Source organism: Cynocephalus volans, chromosome 1 (genome assembly GCF_027409185.1).
Source record: "Cynocephalus volans isolate mCynVol1 chromosome 1, mCynVol1.pri, whole genome shotgun sequence".
Classification (NCBI taxonomy): domain Eukaryota; kingdom Metazoa; phylum Chordata; class Mammalia; order Dermoptera; family Cynocephalidae; genus Cynocephalus; species Cynocephalus volans.
In genome coordinates, this window is record NC_084460.1 from 131324653 (window position 1) to 131341840 (window position 17188).

The 17188-nt window shown below is 34.8% G+C and overlaps 1 protein-coding gene across 1 annotated transcript in view; it reads left to right on the forward strand.

Annotated features, from left to right (window-relative positions):
* Nucleotides 1-17188, forward strand: part of CFAP44 (cilia and flagella associated protein 44) — a 116278-nt gene that overhangs the window by 65831 nt on the left and 33259 nt on the right. Inside the window, exons 24-25 of the mRNA XM_063111114.1 lie at nt 2761-2957; nt 4179-4353. Coding sequence (XP_062967184.1) covers nt 2761-2957; nt 4179-4353 — 372 coding nt within the window. The remainder of the gene's footprint in view (nt 1-2760; nt 2958-4178; nt 4354-17188) is intronic.

Below are 17188 nucleotides of genomic sequence, written 5' to 3' on the forward strand. Positions count from 1 at the left end.
AGGTACAGTTCAAAATAGTTTAAACAATATACCATCAAAAGAGTCATAAATCTAAGCTATGTGACATGCAAAAGAAACAATAAGATAATCATTAAAATGCCTGACTCCTTGAGAAACTCAAAGAAACAGCTTAAAGCAAAATGTGGAACAACCCCCATGTACTAACTAATCTAGCAGAACGTCCTTGGAAATCTTAACTCACGTATTTTCCCATCATTTAAGTTCTGTTGTATTAAGGGTTATTGCCCTCAGAACAACCCTGTTTTGCTTCAGTTCTCTTGTTCACATTCAAGCCTTTAGACCTGTGTGAGTTTCCTTCTCACAAAATCTTCCAATGAACCCATTATATTAACAATCAGTGTATACAATCCCTTACCTGAACAGTGATTAGGATTGATTTGGTGGGCTCTTGCACCCTGGCTGTAAGTACTTGCCTCCTATCCGAGGACTTTTGTCCCATATATGCATTACCTAAAAACCCTACCTAATAATCAAATAGTAATCAAAATTTCTAACGGTCTACATGAGGGTACTTCAAAAAATTCACTGAAAGATTTGTATTATCTTTTAATTCTATTTTTCCGTGAATTTTTTGAAGTACCCTCGTGTGAATATATATGTACACACACATACATACATATATATGTGTGTGTGTATCTATATAGCACAAGTATAAATCCTAACCCACAAACTTAGGTGTATAAGTAATGTGGCTGTTTTTTATTTTATTTCAACTAACTTACATTTGACTCTGGACTCTTATTTTACCAAGAAGACAGGAAAGTCAGTCTCAGTACAACCGAGGCTCATTGTCCCAGCCCACCTGCTTCTCTCAGTTTTTTGATTCTATGGTTTCTGGGCCCTGTTTGAGCAGGCAGTCTTTGGTGAGGTCATATCCCCTGTACCCAGGATCAAACACAGACCCATTACATTTGAGGCCTTGCCACCTCCCCAGATGCTGCCAGAAGCAGGGAACAAGTGCCCACAGCTCCAGGATCCAACTAGCTCATCTTCCTCCTAGTCAGGTGGAACCACCTCCTTCCTATTCTTTTCTTTATAGCATCATGTCTTCCTTGAATGTATAAAAGCAAATAATAAGTAACTTGCTATCTGATTGGAGTGCTGGGAGAGGATAAATTTGTACTACTGAATAACACTGGGTATTACCAGTGTTTTCATCTCCACCAAACTAACAAGCTAAATGTGGTAATGGTTGGTTGAGTAACTTGCATTCCTTTTATTATTGGTGAGGTTGAGGATTTTGTTTCATATGTTTATAGTTCATTTTTATTTATTCTTCTGATAATTGTCTGTTTAGATTTCTTATTTGTTTTTCTTTGGGTTCTGTTTATTTTCCTCATTTTTAGTTTTAGTCTCTATGTCTATGCTATGTATATATTTGCCTTTTGTTATACATACAACCATGCAAATGCTTTCCCCTACGCTGCCATTTGCCTTAAACTTTGTTCATATTTTTCTAACTCTGTAAAAGTTTTAAGTCTGATGTGATCAAAATCATTCATATTTTTTCAAGTTATCTTGGTCTTATGGAAAGGCTAAAATTAGAAGAGTAAAACTCCAGTGGGCAAAAAGATAAAGGGAATAAGTCTTCAAGAGATGACAAAGATACTATGCTATGAAAGAAAAGGGAAAATGAAAAAGAAATAGTACGTTATTTAAACATGAGTTAAAAGAATTAAGTTAGAAAAATAGTAAGAAAGGCAAATAAGAAATAATTGATATATACATAAATAAGTTAAACTCTAAAGTCTTGAGAGTGCGTGTGTAGGGGAGGAATAATTATGACCCCGTGGCCAAAAATAGTAAAACTTGATTGATGAAAACTTTTTTTTTCCATTTTATTTTAAAATTGACAGATATATGAAGAACTTTTAAAATGTAAATCCCTGTGGGTTATGAGAGAAAGTGAACTCGAGATTAATATGAATTTCTGAGCTTAATGTTTTTCATAGAGGCAAGTAGGGGAATCTGATAGTTTGGGGCTCCCATGAAATGTCCTTAAAAATAGAAAGCTGAGATGCAAAGAGAAGGAATGGGGAAGACTACCCTTTTACTCGACTGCCCAGGATCTGCTCCCTTCATTGTTACCATGTACAAATAAATTGCATTGTCACATGTATGTGAAAACACGCACGTACACACATACCTACATACACATAAACACCATATCATTTAAAAAAAAAATGTGTTTTGAATGCCTTAATATGGTGAACATTCTTTAATCTCTGAGGAGTATTGAAATTATTTTTCCACCTTTTGATTGAGAAACCCCTTACACATATTTATTTACATGTATGATTTATACATGTATTTATATGTATAATACATATATGCACAATATGTAATATAGCTATTATATATATAAAATTTATTATATATAATAGGTGAGGAGGTAGATTATACTTCTTCAGAGTTTGCTATAATCATTAAACTGCAGTCTGCCCGCAAAATTTTTGTTTTTCCATATATTAGCAAAACAATGATATTATACTGATTAATAATGAATTGTTTAATATTTTCATTAGAAAGAATTTTTACTTGCACTTTAATCAAATCTAATCCAATTTACATCACATCCTGTTGATATATGTGTGGTTAAAATTTGAAGCTACACATTATAGTAATATTATTTATAAGAATAGTATGTTGTAGTCTTATTTTTATTACTTAATAGTCATGCACAATGACCAAAATGGTGACTATTGCAAATATTTGCAGATATTTGTTTTATTCTTTCAGATTTCGTGATTCATTGGAAAGTGATACTATTGTGGTTCATGCCATACAAAGTGACCACAAGATATCGTCCTATAGGCTTGTAAAGCTTTCAAAGTATTCCAGTTTCAAACGCCAAAGTCAATCAGACAGAAGAGCAAGCAAACTGGAGAGATCTGAAAAAGAGGGAGCTGGAAGAAGCGATAGCCAGAAAGATATAGGTAGCCTAATGACGAGAAGGCGCTTAAATCCTTATTCAAACTTCTTATTTAAATTTATTTAATTCTTATTAAATAAGGATCTCTGCAACCTGTTTCTTGTGGATGCCCACAAGGTGATTGCAGATGAGTAGGAGAAGGACGAGAATTCTGGGAATGGTTTGGAAAGCCCAGACGAGAATAAATAAAGGGTACTTCGGCTGGGCCAGGTCTAGGCTGCTGCCAGTGATACAGGACAAACATTAATGCTGGTTCATCGTCTTCACTGAGAAATCTTTAACGTCTCCTTCCTCACTCTAGGATAAACTCTGAAACCATTATCCTGGTATTTAATCCTTTCACAATCTACCCCTATTCTGTATTTCCAGTAGAGCTTTCTCATACTGTTTGACTTGCCTGTTTAGCCTGCTGTTCTGCTTGCTGCTTTCTAACTATGCCACACCCGGGTTGTACCCCAGGCTCCTGCTGAAGTCATCTCTTCACTTCTCTCCTCTCTGAATTCTCCCAGTTCTTGGGATCCAGCTTGAATTACACTGTTGTTATAAAGCCTTCCTGTGACCACCCAGGCCATGTTAAACTCTTTCTTTTTCATACTACCAAAGGACCTTTGAAATATGAAATCTTAAATGGTGACATAACTATATAACTACCTTATAGTATTATTTAATTTTTATGTATATCTAAAGTATATCCTTATGTAGCTTGAACATGAATAGAGTGATTTCCCAGTAGATACTTGTTAACTGATAAAGACAATATTTTTAAAATCATAGGTTTTATTGTGTGTTTCTGACCAGTTTTTTAATTGGTCGCATACCACTTCAGTTGGTACATGCCACTTCAAATCACATGTGTCAAATAGGATTCACTTGCTTCTTCCTCCTTTCCCCACCATCACATCACAAACACTTTTTCCCAGCTTCCCAGTTCTGTCAGTGGTCCCTCATTATTTCTCTTCTGCTCTAATTGTTTAATATATGCCTGATATTGCCAACTTTTTAACAAAGTCCTTAAGAGCAAAAATTGTGACTTAGATCTCTTTATTTTGGCATTCCACAATATTTATCATGGGTTTGAATTCATGGTAGTTGCTCAATAAATACTTTGGTTTACAAATTAAATATATTCTCTGCATTTTTTAAATGTGACAGGTTAAAACAATATTTCAGAGTTTTGTTTTTTATGTCTTAGAAAGACTGAAAAAAATATTGATTCTCTGTACAGGTGGAAGTATTAGCATACAAGAAGAATCAATAATAGAAAAAGGGAAGAAATTCAGACCTAAAACCCTAAGTGAAATTATGGTGAAAAATCAAATTGAGAAAACAAGGAAACTTATATTAAAGGCTGAAAGGGCCCAGTTGAAGATTCAGCAGCGAAAAAAAGAATGGGACGAACTGTGAGTTTTTAAAATCTGAATTCTTATCTTTTTGATACATGAACCCCAAAATGTATCTTTAAAAATCTTCATGTTTATCAATATTGCCAGTATTTAAATTAAAAAGTGAGAGAAATAGAAACAGATATTAAGATATTAAAGGTAGATCTGCTGTATCTTTTAAGATGGTGATACCTTGGTGAAACTTCTATGGTCCTTAGAGTTTTAGGTTTAGAAATCCCATGTTGCTAATAGTCAGAGTGATTTTCAAGAATTAAGAAATTCTATTCTAGCCCAACATCATAAAGATATTCTCTTGTATGTTCTTCTGACATCTCATAGTTTTGGCTTTCACCTTTATCTCTAACCATGTGAAGTTAATTTCTTTTTTTAAAAAAAATCTGGTGTGAGGAAGTTTTATTTAACAAGCACATCTTTTCATTTGTTTATTTACCACCTATATATCTTTAGAGACATGTCTCTTTATGCCTCTTGCCCATGCTCAGATAGGATTTTTTGCTTTTTTACTGTTGAGATTTGAGGGTTCTTTATATATCCTAGGTATTAGTCCTGTGTAAGATATGTAGTTTGAAACTTTTTGTTTGCTGGTCTGTAGCTTGTCTTTTTATTCTGTTGACAGAATCTTTCATAGAGCAAAAGTTTTTAATTATTTGATGTCTAATTTATTGGTTTTTCATTTTATGAATCTTGGTTTTGTGTGAAGTCTAAGAACTCTGCCTAGCACTAGGTCCTAAAGATTTTCTCTTATTTTTTTTCTAAAAGTTCTATACTTCTTCATTTTATATTTTAAGTTTGTAATTCATTTGGAGTTTATTTTTTATAAGGCATGAGACTTAGATTGAGGTTAATTTTTTTCTTTATGGATGTCCAATTGCTGCAGCACCATTTATTGAAAAGGCATCTCCTTCCCTGAGTTGTTTTTGTATCTTTGTCAAACATCATTTGAGAATATATGTGTGGGTCTATTTCTGGTTTCACTTTATGTTCCATTGATCTATATGTCTGACCCTTTGCCAACAATACACTGTCTTGATTTCTGTAGCTATATAGTAGGTCTTAAAATTGTTGAAATAGAGTGGGTAGAGCTGGCATCCACACCTTTTGTCTGATCTTAGGGGGAAAGTATTCAGTTTTTGAATGGTATAACTGTTTTCATCTTTTCACTTCAACCTGCTTATACTGTATTTGAAGTTAGTGTTTCATAGACAGCATATAGTTAGGTCATGCTTTTTAATTCACTCTGCCAATTTCAGTCCTTCAATGGTATATTTAGACCATTTACTCTTAATGTAATTATTGATATTTAGGGCTTACATCTGCCATTTTATATTTTGTTTTCTGTTTGTCCTTTTTGTTTTGTTTTTCTGTTTTCTTTTTTCTACTTTCCTATGGTTTACTTAAGAATTGTGTAGTTACAATATGATTTAGCTATAGTGTTTTTTGGCATATCTCTTTGTATAGCTTTTTTGGTGTATGCTTTAGGTATTATGTAATGTATACACAACCTATCACAATCCACTGGTGTTGACATTTCATAAGTCTGAATGAAGCATAAAAAACTTACCTGCCTTTATGTCCCTTTACTGCCCCCCCTTTAGAATATGATTGTTCAATATTTTCTCTACATGCATGTTAGAACTACAATACACAGTGTTATAATTTTTGCTTCACCATCAAACACAACTTAGACAATAAGAGAAAGAAAATGTATTTATCCATGTTTTTACTATTTCCATTTTAATATCTTTCTGCCTGATGTCCCAAGGTTTCTTCTTTTATTATTTCCTTTTTGTTTAGAGAACTTCCTTTAGTTATTCTCTTAGGGTTGGTCTGTTCATGACAAATTCCCTTAGTTTTTCTTCATGTAAGAGTGGCTTGATTTCCCTTTCATTCCTGAAGAATATTCCTACTGAATATAGAACCTTAGGTTGACAGTTCTTTCTTTCTGTTTTTTTTTTAAATTCAGCACTTGAACTTCCTTCTGGCCTCTGTAAGTTCTGATGAGAAACCCAACACTGTTCAAATTGTTTATTCCCTATTGATAGGGTGTCATTTTTCCCCCATTGCCTTCAAGATTTTTTCTTTGTCTTTAGTTTTCAGAAGTTTGAGTATGATGTGTCTTGGTTTAAATTTCTTCGGGTTTATCCAATTTGGAATTTATTTAACTTCTTTAATCTATAGGCTTATGTCTCTTGCCAAATTTGGGAAGTTTTCAGCCATTATTTCTTCAAATACTTTTTCGGTCCCATCCTCTTTCTCCTCTCTTCTTGGGCTCCAATGACACAAATATTAGATCCCTGAGGCTCTGTGTTTTTTATTGTTGTTGTTTGTTTGTTTTTAGTTTTCTTTTTTTCCTCCTGTTGGTCAGATTGGGAAATTTTCATTATAGTGTCTTCAAGTTCATTGCTTCTCTCTTCTCTCCCCTCTCTTATGCTATTGAGCTGATCCACTGACTTATTATTCTGGTTATTGAATTTTTCAATTTAAAAATTTTTATTTGGCTCTTCCTTATATAGTCCATTTATTTCTGAGACTTTGTATGTCTTTCTGAGACCTTCTACTATTTCATTTGTTTCAAGCATCTTGGTATCTGCTTCAAAAACCTTGTCAGATTACTCTAACATCTCTCTTATCTTGGGGTTGGCATCTGTTGACGGCATCTTTTCTCATACAAGTTGAGGTCATCCTGGTTCTTGGTATGATGAGTGATTTTTTAAATGGAAATCTGAACATTTGGGGTATTACATTATGAGACTCTGAATCTCATTTATACATTCTGCTTTACCTGACTTTCTCTGACTTCAGTGGGGTAAGAGAGCGGGTACCATCTCATTATGCCAGGTGAAAAGAGAAGTACAGCTTACTTACTCTTCCTCCATTGGTATCTGAGGAAGGAAGAAGCTCCTTGCTGGGCAAGAGTTGTAGTTCCAAATGCCAACTAAAGTCCCCCACTTTGCTTTCAACTTGACCTCCACTGATACTGTGGAGGGTGGTGGAAGTCATCACTCCCCACTAGACTTTTTCTGAGGAGAGGGATAGGTCACATTGTTACTGCTTATTGGCCAGGCTCCTTATGAGGTCTCTACTGACATTAAGGTAGCAGGCCCTGTTACCATCCATTGGAGATTAAAGTCCTGGTTCTCTTTTCACCTTCCCTAATACCACCTAAGTGGGGATTAGGTTGCATTTTTTTGGTGCTAAGGTTTGAGTGTTTGTGTTCCTGCTGTGGATTGAATGTCCTGCCAAAACTCACTGAAGCTTGATCCCCATAGTAACAGTGTTAAAAGGGTGGAAACTAAGATTATGGCAGGTTTGAAAGGTGGGGCCTTTATAAGGTAGTTAAATTGTGATGATTATACCCTCATGAGTGGATTAATTCATTCACGGAGTAATGGGTTAGTGGTTTAGTGAGTTGTCACAGGAGACCAAGTGAGCACATTAAACAGGGCTTGCCATGAGATTGTGTGTCTTACCACAGGACTCTGTAGAGAGTTCTTACTAAGAAAAAGGACTTTGCAAGATGATTCCCCTGGACTGTAGACTTCCCAGCCTCCAAATTATAAATAAATTTCATTTCTTTATAAATTTCCCAGTTTTAGGTATTTTGTTATAAGTAACAGAAAGTGATCATTAATACAGTGCTCCTCAAATTTATGTTGGAATTCTAATCCCCAAGATGATGGCAATAGGAAGTGGGGCCTTTTGGGAAGTGATTAGTGGCTACAATGGAATTAATGCCCTTATAAAATAGGCTCAAGGAAGCTCAATAACCCCTTCCACCTTGTGAGGACACAGTGAGAAGGCACCAACTGTGAGTCAGGAAATAGGCCTTTGGCAGACACTGAATCTGCCAGCAACTTGATCTGGGGCTTCCCAGCCTCCAGAACTGTGAGAAATAAATTTTTGTTATTTATGAGATACTCAGTCTTGGTATTTTGTTATAGGAGTCCAAATGAACTAAGACAGTTTGTGAAGGCATAAGTCTAGACTCCCCACTTGGTGTTTTCTGGCATGAGTGGATGTGGGGCCCCAGTTTTTTTCTGTGGTGTTTGGCTGCAGTAGAGCTATTATTATTTTCTGTTTTGCTATTCTTCTCTTTTCTTGGTCCTTTATGTTGAGAGAGCAGGATTTTGTTGGGTTTTTTTTTTTTTTGGCCAAACCCATTGTTGACTTCTTCAGCTCCAAGTCTGACATATGTGAGATAAAAAGAAAACCAAGGGGTCTTACCATGATATCCTTACTTCTTATCTTTGCTTTATATATAATGTCCAGGGTTTTTATTTGTACTCAGCAGGAAAAATAGAAAAATGGTCTATTCCATCTCTTGGTTGTAGAAGTCCTCCCATTTTTTTCTTATATTTACTTTGTGTCCAGTGACCTTGTAAGCTCACTTATTGGGACTAGTAGATTTCATTGTAGATTCCTTACAATATATTATAAATATGATCATGTATGTGAGTAAAGACAGATTCTTTTTCTTTTAAAATAAAATCTTAAATAAGAATTTTTAATTTTAAAAAGTTTTATTGTAGTAAGAAAACAATATGAGATCAAACTTCTTAACTAATTTTTAAATGTATAAAACATTATTGTTGACTATAGGTACCATGTTGTACAGGAGATCTCTAGAGCTTATTCAGCTTGCTTAATTGAAACTTTATGGCCATTGATAAGTAACTCCCAATTTCTCCCTTCTCCCAGCCCCTGGCAATCACCACCCACTCTTTGATTCTATGAATTTGCCTATTTTAAATACCTCATATAAGTGGAATCATGCAATATTTGTCTTTCTGTGACTGGATTTTTCATTTAGCATAATGTTCTCAGTGTTCTTCCATGTTGTCACATGTTACAGAATTTCCTTCTTTTCTAGAGCTGAATAATAGTCCATTGTGTGTATATGCACATTTTCTTTGTCTATTCATCTGTTGATGGATATTTAGGATGTTTCAACACCTTGGCTATTGTTAATAGTGCTGCTATGAACATGGAGGTGCAAATATTTTTTCAAGATCCTGATTTCAATTGCTTGGATAAATACTCAGAAATGGGATTCCTGGATCATATAGTAGTTTTATTATTATTTTTTTTTTTGGAGGAGCCTCCATTCTGTTTTACATAGTGGCTGCACAACTTTGCATTCCCACCAGCAGTGTGCAAGTGTTCCAGTTTCTCCACATCCTCATCAACACTTCTTGTCTTTCGGTTTTTGTTAATAGCCACCCTGACAGGTGTGAAGTGATAACTCATTGAAGGTTTGATTTGAATTTCTCTGATGACTAATGATGTGGAGCATTTTTTCACATTCCTTTTAGCTATTGGTATGTCTTCTTTGGAAAAATGTCTATTCAAGTACTTAGCCCAATTTTAAATCAGGTTATTAGCTTTTTGCTATTAAATTGAAAAAATCCCTATATATTTTAAAGATCAACCACTTATCAGATATGTGGTTTGCAAATATTTTCTACCATTGAGAAGGTTGCCTTTTTACTCTGTTGATTGTTTCCTTTTCTGTGTGGAACCCTTTTAGTTTGACTTAATTGTGCCTATTTATTTTTGTTTTTATTGCCTTTGCTTTCAGGGTTATATACCTAAGATCATTGCCCAAACTGCTGTCATGAAGTTTTTCCCCTATTTTCTGTTAAGAGTGTTACAGTTTCAGGTCTTATGTTTAAGTCTTTAATTCATTTTGAGTTGATTTTTGGTATATGTTGTGAGATAAGGGTCCAATTTTATTCTTTTTTATATAGATATCCAATTTTCCCAACATCATTTGTTGAAGAGACTATTCTTTCCCCATTGTGTATTCTTGGCACCCATGTTGAAGATCAAGGTGTTTGTGTGAATTTATTTCTGAACTTTTATTCTGTTCCATTGATTTATATATCTGTCTTTGTGCCAGTACCATATTGTTTTGATTACTATTGCTTTGTAATATTTTTTTTTGAAATCAAAAAGTGCGATGCTTCCAGCTTTGCTCTTCTTTCTCAAGGTTGATTCTGTGTTTCCATATGATCGTAAGATAGTTTTTTTTTAAAATTTCTGTAGAAACTGCCACTGAAGGGATTGCACTGAATCTGTGTATCACTTTGAGTAATATGAACATTTTAACAATATTAAGTCTTCCAATCTGTGATCACAGGATGTCATTCCATTTGTTCTGTGCTCTTTAATTATTTTTCAACAATGTTTTGTAGTTTTCAGTGTACAAGTCTTTTAACACTAGTTAAGCTTACTCCTCAGAATTTTATTCTTTTCGGTGCTACTGTAACTGGAATTGTTTTCCTAATTTCCTTTCAGATAGTTTGTAGTTAGTGTATATGCAACTGCTTTTGTATGTTGACTTTTTATCCTTAAACTTTACTAAATTTGTTTACTAGTTCTAACAATTCTTTTAGGTAGTCTTTAGTGATTTCTATTTATAAGATCATGTCATCTGCAAACAAGAATGATTTACTTTTTCCTTTCTGTTTGTGTGCCTTTTATTTTGTTTTCTTACCTAATTGCATTGGCTAGGACTTCTGGTATTACGTTAAATAGAAGTGGGTGAGAATGGGCATCCTTACCTTCTTCCTGGTCTTAGAGGAAAAGCACTTAGTTTTTCACTGATGAGAAGGGTGTTAGCTGTGGGCTTTTAACATATGACCTTTATTATGTTGAAGTACTTTTCATCTATTCCCAGTTTGTTGAGAGTTTTTGACAAGAACAGGTGTCGGATTTGTCAGATGTTTTTGCTGCATCTATTGAGATGCCTATATTTATCCTTTGTTCTATTAATGTGGTTAATCAAATTAATTGATTTAAGTGCGCTGAACCATCCTTGCTTCACAGGGATGATCCCATTTGGTCATAGTGTATGATCATTTAATGTGCCATGGGATTTGGTTTGCTAGTATTTTGTTAAGGATTTTTGTATCGATATTCATCAGGCATATCAGCCTATAGTTTTCTTTTCTTGTGGTGTATTTTCTGGCTTTGATATAAAGGTAATGCTGGCCTCATAAAATGAGTTTGAAAGTGTTCCCTCTTCAGTTTTTTTGAAAGAGTTTGAGAAATATTGGCATTAATTCTTCTTTAAGTGTTTGGTAGAATTTACCAGTGAAGCCATCTGTTCCATACTTTTCTTTGTTGTAAGGTTTTTGATTATGGATACAATCTCCATTTTAGTTAAATGTCAGTTCAGACTTTCTTCACAATTCAGTCTTGGTAGGTTTTATGTTTCTCAGAATTTATAAATTTCTTCTAGATTATTCACTTTGTTGGTGTACAATTGTTTATAAAAGTCTGTTATGATTATTTTTATTTCTGGGATATCAGTTGCAGTGTCTTTTCTTTCTTTTCTAATTTTTATTTATTTGAGCCTTTCATCTTTTTACTTAGTCTAGCTACAACTTTGTCAGTTTTGTTTATCTTTTCAAAAAACCACCTCTTAATTTTGTTAATTTTTAAATTATGTTTCTATTTTCTATTTTATTTATTTCTGCTCTAATATTTGTTATTTCCTTCCTTCTGCTAACTTATGGCTTCATTTGTTCTTCTCTTTCTAGCTCTTTGAGGTGTTAAGGTAGGTTGTTTATTTGTGGTCTTTCTTCTTCAGTGTAGGCATTTATCACAATACGTTTTTCTCATAGTAAATCTTTTGCTGCTGCATCCCATAAATTTTGGTATATTGGTTTTTGTTTTCATTTGTCTAAAGTTATTTTATAGTTTCCTTTTTGATCTCTTTTTTACCCAATGGTTGTTCAAGAATGTCTTCTTTAATTTCCACATATTTGTGAAATTTCCACTTTTTTTTTTCTGCTGTTGATTTCTGGTTTCATTCCAATGTGGCCTGAAAAGATACTTAGTATGATTTCAGTCTTCTTAAATTTGTTAGAAATTGTTTTGTGACCTAACATGTAATCTATCTTGGAGAAAGTTCTGTGTGCGCTTGAGAAGAATATGTATTCTGCTGTCGTTGGGTGGAATGTTTTGTATATGTCTGTTAAGTTCATTTGGTCTATAGTGTTCTGCAAATCCTCTGTTTCTTTATTGATCTTCTGTCTGGATGTCTAGTATTGAAAGTGGAGTATTGAAGCCTCCTACTATCATTATATTTCATCTCTTTCTCCCTTCACTTCTGTAATGTTTGCTTTGTAAATTTAGGTGATCTGATGTTGGATGAATATATCTTTGTAATTGTTATATCTTCCAGGCAGACTGACCATTTTATCTTTTATAATGTCCTTCTTTGTGTCTTGTGACAGTCTTTGACTTAAAATCAATTTTTTCTGGTATAAGTATTTTGACTTCAAGTCTATTTTTCCTGCTTTCTTTTGCTTCCATTTGCATGGAATATCTTCTTTCATTCCTTCACTTTTAGCCAGGTTGTGTCCTATTCTTTTTATCTATTCAGGCACTCTATGTTTTTAGATTGGGAAGTTTAATACATTTACATTTAAAGTAGTTATTGGGGGGGGCTGAGGTCCTCAACCACACCCCTCAACATACACAACTAGCCCAGTAATGACCACTGAGCCACTGCTGGAAGCACCCTGGGCCAAGGGACTCAGCTATGCCCCTCCCAATATCAACAACCAGCCCAGTGATGACCACTGAGCAATCACAGGAAGTTCCTTGGGATCCTGAGCCAGGATCACAGGGGACCAATGGCCTCAGCCATGTCCCCCCAGCATCCGCAACCAGCCCAGTGATAACCATTGAGTCTCTGCTGGAAGTGCCCAGGAATCCCAAGCTGGGGAGGTGGGGGACTGAGGAACTCAGCCACTCCCCTCCAAGGTCCACACCAAGCCCAGCGATGACCATTGAACCACCACCAGAGATGCCCTGTGCTCCCAAACCGTAGTGGTGGAGGGCCTAGAGCTTCAGCCACACACTCTTGAAACCTGGATCCAGCCCAGCAATGACCCAGCTACTGCTGGAAGCCCCTTGGTCTCCTCTGCCAGAAGAGGGGAGTGCCACAGGCCTCAACCAGCCCCCCCTTCCAACTCCTCTCACCCTATTTCCTTCCCCCTTCCCTTCTCCCGCTCCCCACCAACTGCTCCACAACATCTTAGAATGTAAAAAAATAATAATGTTATTAAATAAATTTTAAAAATAAAGTAGTTATTAATAGGGAAGGATTTACTATTGCTATTTTGTTCATTGTTTCCTGTTAGTCTTTTATTTCTTTTGTTGGTCTTTCCTTCTCTTGCTGTCTTCCTTTATGTTTTGTTGATGTTTGTGTTGATATGCTTTGATTTCTTTCACTTTTTCTTCTGTGTAAATTCTATAGGTATTTTTTGGTGGTTAACTTGGGGCTTACATAAAATATAGTTATAGCAATCTTTTAAGCTGATAACATCTTAAGTTCAATCACATATAAAAAGTCTACACGTTAACTCTCTCCCACCCACAATTTATGTTATTGTTGACACCATCTATTCATATACTATATCTTTTAACATTTTTAAGTTATAATTTTTTTAATACTTTTGTCTCTAACTTTTATACTAGAATTAAATGAGGTTTATCCACCACCATTACAGTATTACAGTATTCTGTATTTGTCTATATATTTACTTTTACCAATAAGTGTCATACTTCCTTATGCTATCATATTGTGGTTTAGCATTCTTTCATTTCAATTTGAAGAACTCCATTTAGCATTTCTTGTATGACAGTTCTAGTGCTGATAAATTCCCTGAGCTTTTGTTTGTTTGGGAATCATCATATCTCCTTCATTTTTGAAGGACAGTTTTGTTGATTATAGTATTCTTGGTCAATGGGTTATTTTCCCCAGCATTTTGAATATATCATCCCACTCGCTCCAAGGCTTCTACTGAAAAATCCACTGGTTGTCTCATTGAGGTTCCTTTATATGTGACAAGTCACTTTTGCTGCTTTCAAAGTTCTCTCTTTGACTTTTGACACTTTAATTATAATGTGTCTTGGTGTGAAATTTTTGGGAGGATCATCCTATTTGGTGACTTTGGGCTTCTCAGATCCGGATGTCTGTTTCCTTCCCTAGATTTGGGATGTTTTCAGCCATTATTTCTTTGAATTAAGCTCCTGGTTCTTTCTTCTATATGTTCTTTTTCTCTGACTCTCATAATACCTATATTATTCTGCTTGATGGTGTTCCATAAGTCTTTCAAACTTTCCTCACTCTTTTTTATACTTTTTTCTTTTTTCTCCTCTTACTGAATTATATCCAATAATCTGTGTTTTAGTTTGCTGATCTCTTTTTTCTGCTTGTTTTAGTATGCTGTTGAACCTCTCTAGTGAAATTTTTAGTTTAATTTTTTTGTTTTTCAACTTGATGATTTTTGTTTTGTACTTTTTAATATTTTTTAACTCTGCTGAAATTCTCACTTTGTTCATGCATTGTTCTTTTTACTTTGGTGAGCATCTTTATGACATATTTTTAATTTCCTGTCAGATAAATCATATAATTCCATTTCATTAGGGTTAGTTTCTGCAGATTTATCTTGTTCCTTTGTTTGGGACATCTTTGTCTGATTTTTCATTTTCCTTGTCTTTCTGTGTTGGTGTCTGTGCATGAGACAAAGCAGGCACCTCTCTCAGTCTTCATGAACTGGCCTTGTAAAAAGACCTTCACCAATTAGTCTAGCCAGAGGTTCTGGGAGCTTCTACCAACATTTCCTTTCTAGGGAGAAATAGGTAGCTGTGGGTTTTATACCCTCTCTGTGTGCTCAGCCTGGGGTGGGGGGAGCTGTGGTGTCGACCAGTCCAAATCACCATTTCTGTTCTATGTCAGGCAGGTAGATTGCACAGGATCCATCAGAGTTTCAAGACTGGCAAGACAAATACCATTTCTATGGGCAACCCTGGAGAAGTTCAGGCAGACCAACTCTCTTCCTCTCTAAGGAGAATATGAGAGCTGGGATTTTTCATCCACTCACTCTGTGCTGAGCAAGGGGGAGGATCTATGCCATCTTTAGCTCAAATTGCCATCTTCATTCTCCTCTACGTGCTAGATGGTTCTGATCCCATTAGAGCTCTCAGACTAGCAAGACAGAAGCCAGTCCTCTAGGGAGCCCCCTCAGAAAAGTTGGGGCACTAGATGTGCAAAACAAACCCTTCCCTCCTTTGGAAGAAGCTAGAATCTAGGAATTCTCTTCTTGATTGTATGGTTCTGTGCCTGGGGTACAATTCTTGTCAGAATGTGTCCAGAATCTCTCTTCTGACTGAATCTGGTTTCAGTTTGTCCATGGTGCAAGATTACCTTCTGGATCTCCTACAAAGAAAATTTGTCTGTGAGCTGTTGCTGAATCACTGTGTTTATGAGGAGAAGGAGGGCCCGGGGCTGCTTATACTGCCAGTTTGCTGACATCACTTTTCAGTAAGGACTGATTCTTCCCCTTCAATCTCTTTGGTTTCTTTTCTTTTCTTTTTTTTTTTTTAAATCTCTTTTCTTGCTCATTGTATTGTCTAGAACATGTGGAACAATGTTGAATAAAAATGGTGAGAGTAGATGTCCTTGTTTTATTTCCAGTATTAGGGAGAAAGCATTCAGTCTTTCATGATCAAGTGCAATGTCATCCCTTTACAAGCACTTTGCCAGGTGGAGGAAATTCCCTATTATTCCAAGTTTGTTAAAAGTGTTTTTATTTAATTATTTTTTAAAAATCAAGAATGGGTGTTGAATTTTATGAAATGCTTTTTATATGTATATTGAGATGATCGTATACTTTTTTCTTGTAGTCTTCAATATTGTGAGTTGCAGTGATTGATTTCAAATGTTAAATCAAACTGGCATTTCTAGGATAAATCTCACTTCATCATGGTATGTCATCCTTTAAGAAATACTGCTGGATTTGATTTGCTAGTAGTTTATTGAGGACTTTTGAGTATTTATTAGTGAAAAATTTGATCTATAGTTTTATTTTTATGTAATGTCTTTTCTGGGTTGTTAGAGTAATACTGGTTTTACAAAATGAGTTTGGAAGTATTCTTTTTTTCTTCTATTTTTTGAAAGAATTTAGGCAGGTTTGATATTTATTCCTTAAATATTTGATAGAATTTATCAGTGGAGTATTCTTTGAGAGAAGGTTTTAAATACAAATACAAAATTTTAATTGTTATAGTGCTATTCAGGTTTTCTGTTTTTTTCTTAGAACAGTTTTGGTAATTTGTGTCTTTCAAGGAATTCCTGCATTTCATGTAGGTCATCAAATTTATTGGCATAAAGTGGTTTACATTATTCCATTATTTTTATTTTAATTTCTGTAGCATTTGTTTTGATGTCCCCTATTTAATTCATGATATTGTTAATTTATATCTTCTCTTTTTTTGGTGATCATTCCACTTCATGATTTATGAATTTTATTGATCTTTTCAAAGAATTAGCTTTTGGTCATACATTTTCTTAATATTCTTTGTCTGCTTTCTGTGTCATTGATTTTTTAAAAGAATTTTTTCCCTTCTAATTAATTCAGATTTAATTAGCTTTTTCTTTCTTGCTTCTTAAGGTGTAAACTTAGTAAGTTTTGATTCTATAACTTTCTTCTTTTCTAACATAAGCATTTAAAATATAAATTTCCTTCTTAGGACTGAGTTAGCTACATTTCACAATTTTTGATATGATATATTTTCATTATCACTCAGTTCACAGTATTTCTTTCTTTTTTAAAAAATTTTTTGTGACTGGTAAGGGGATTGCAACCCTTGGCTTGGTGTCATCCGCACCACGCTCAGCCAGTGAGCACACCGGCCATCCCTATATAGTCAGCGCTCCCAGTGCCGCACTCTCCCGAGTGAGCCACGGGCAGCCCAGTTCACAGTATTTCTAACATCCCTTGTGATTTCTTCCTTGATTTGTGGTTTATTTTGA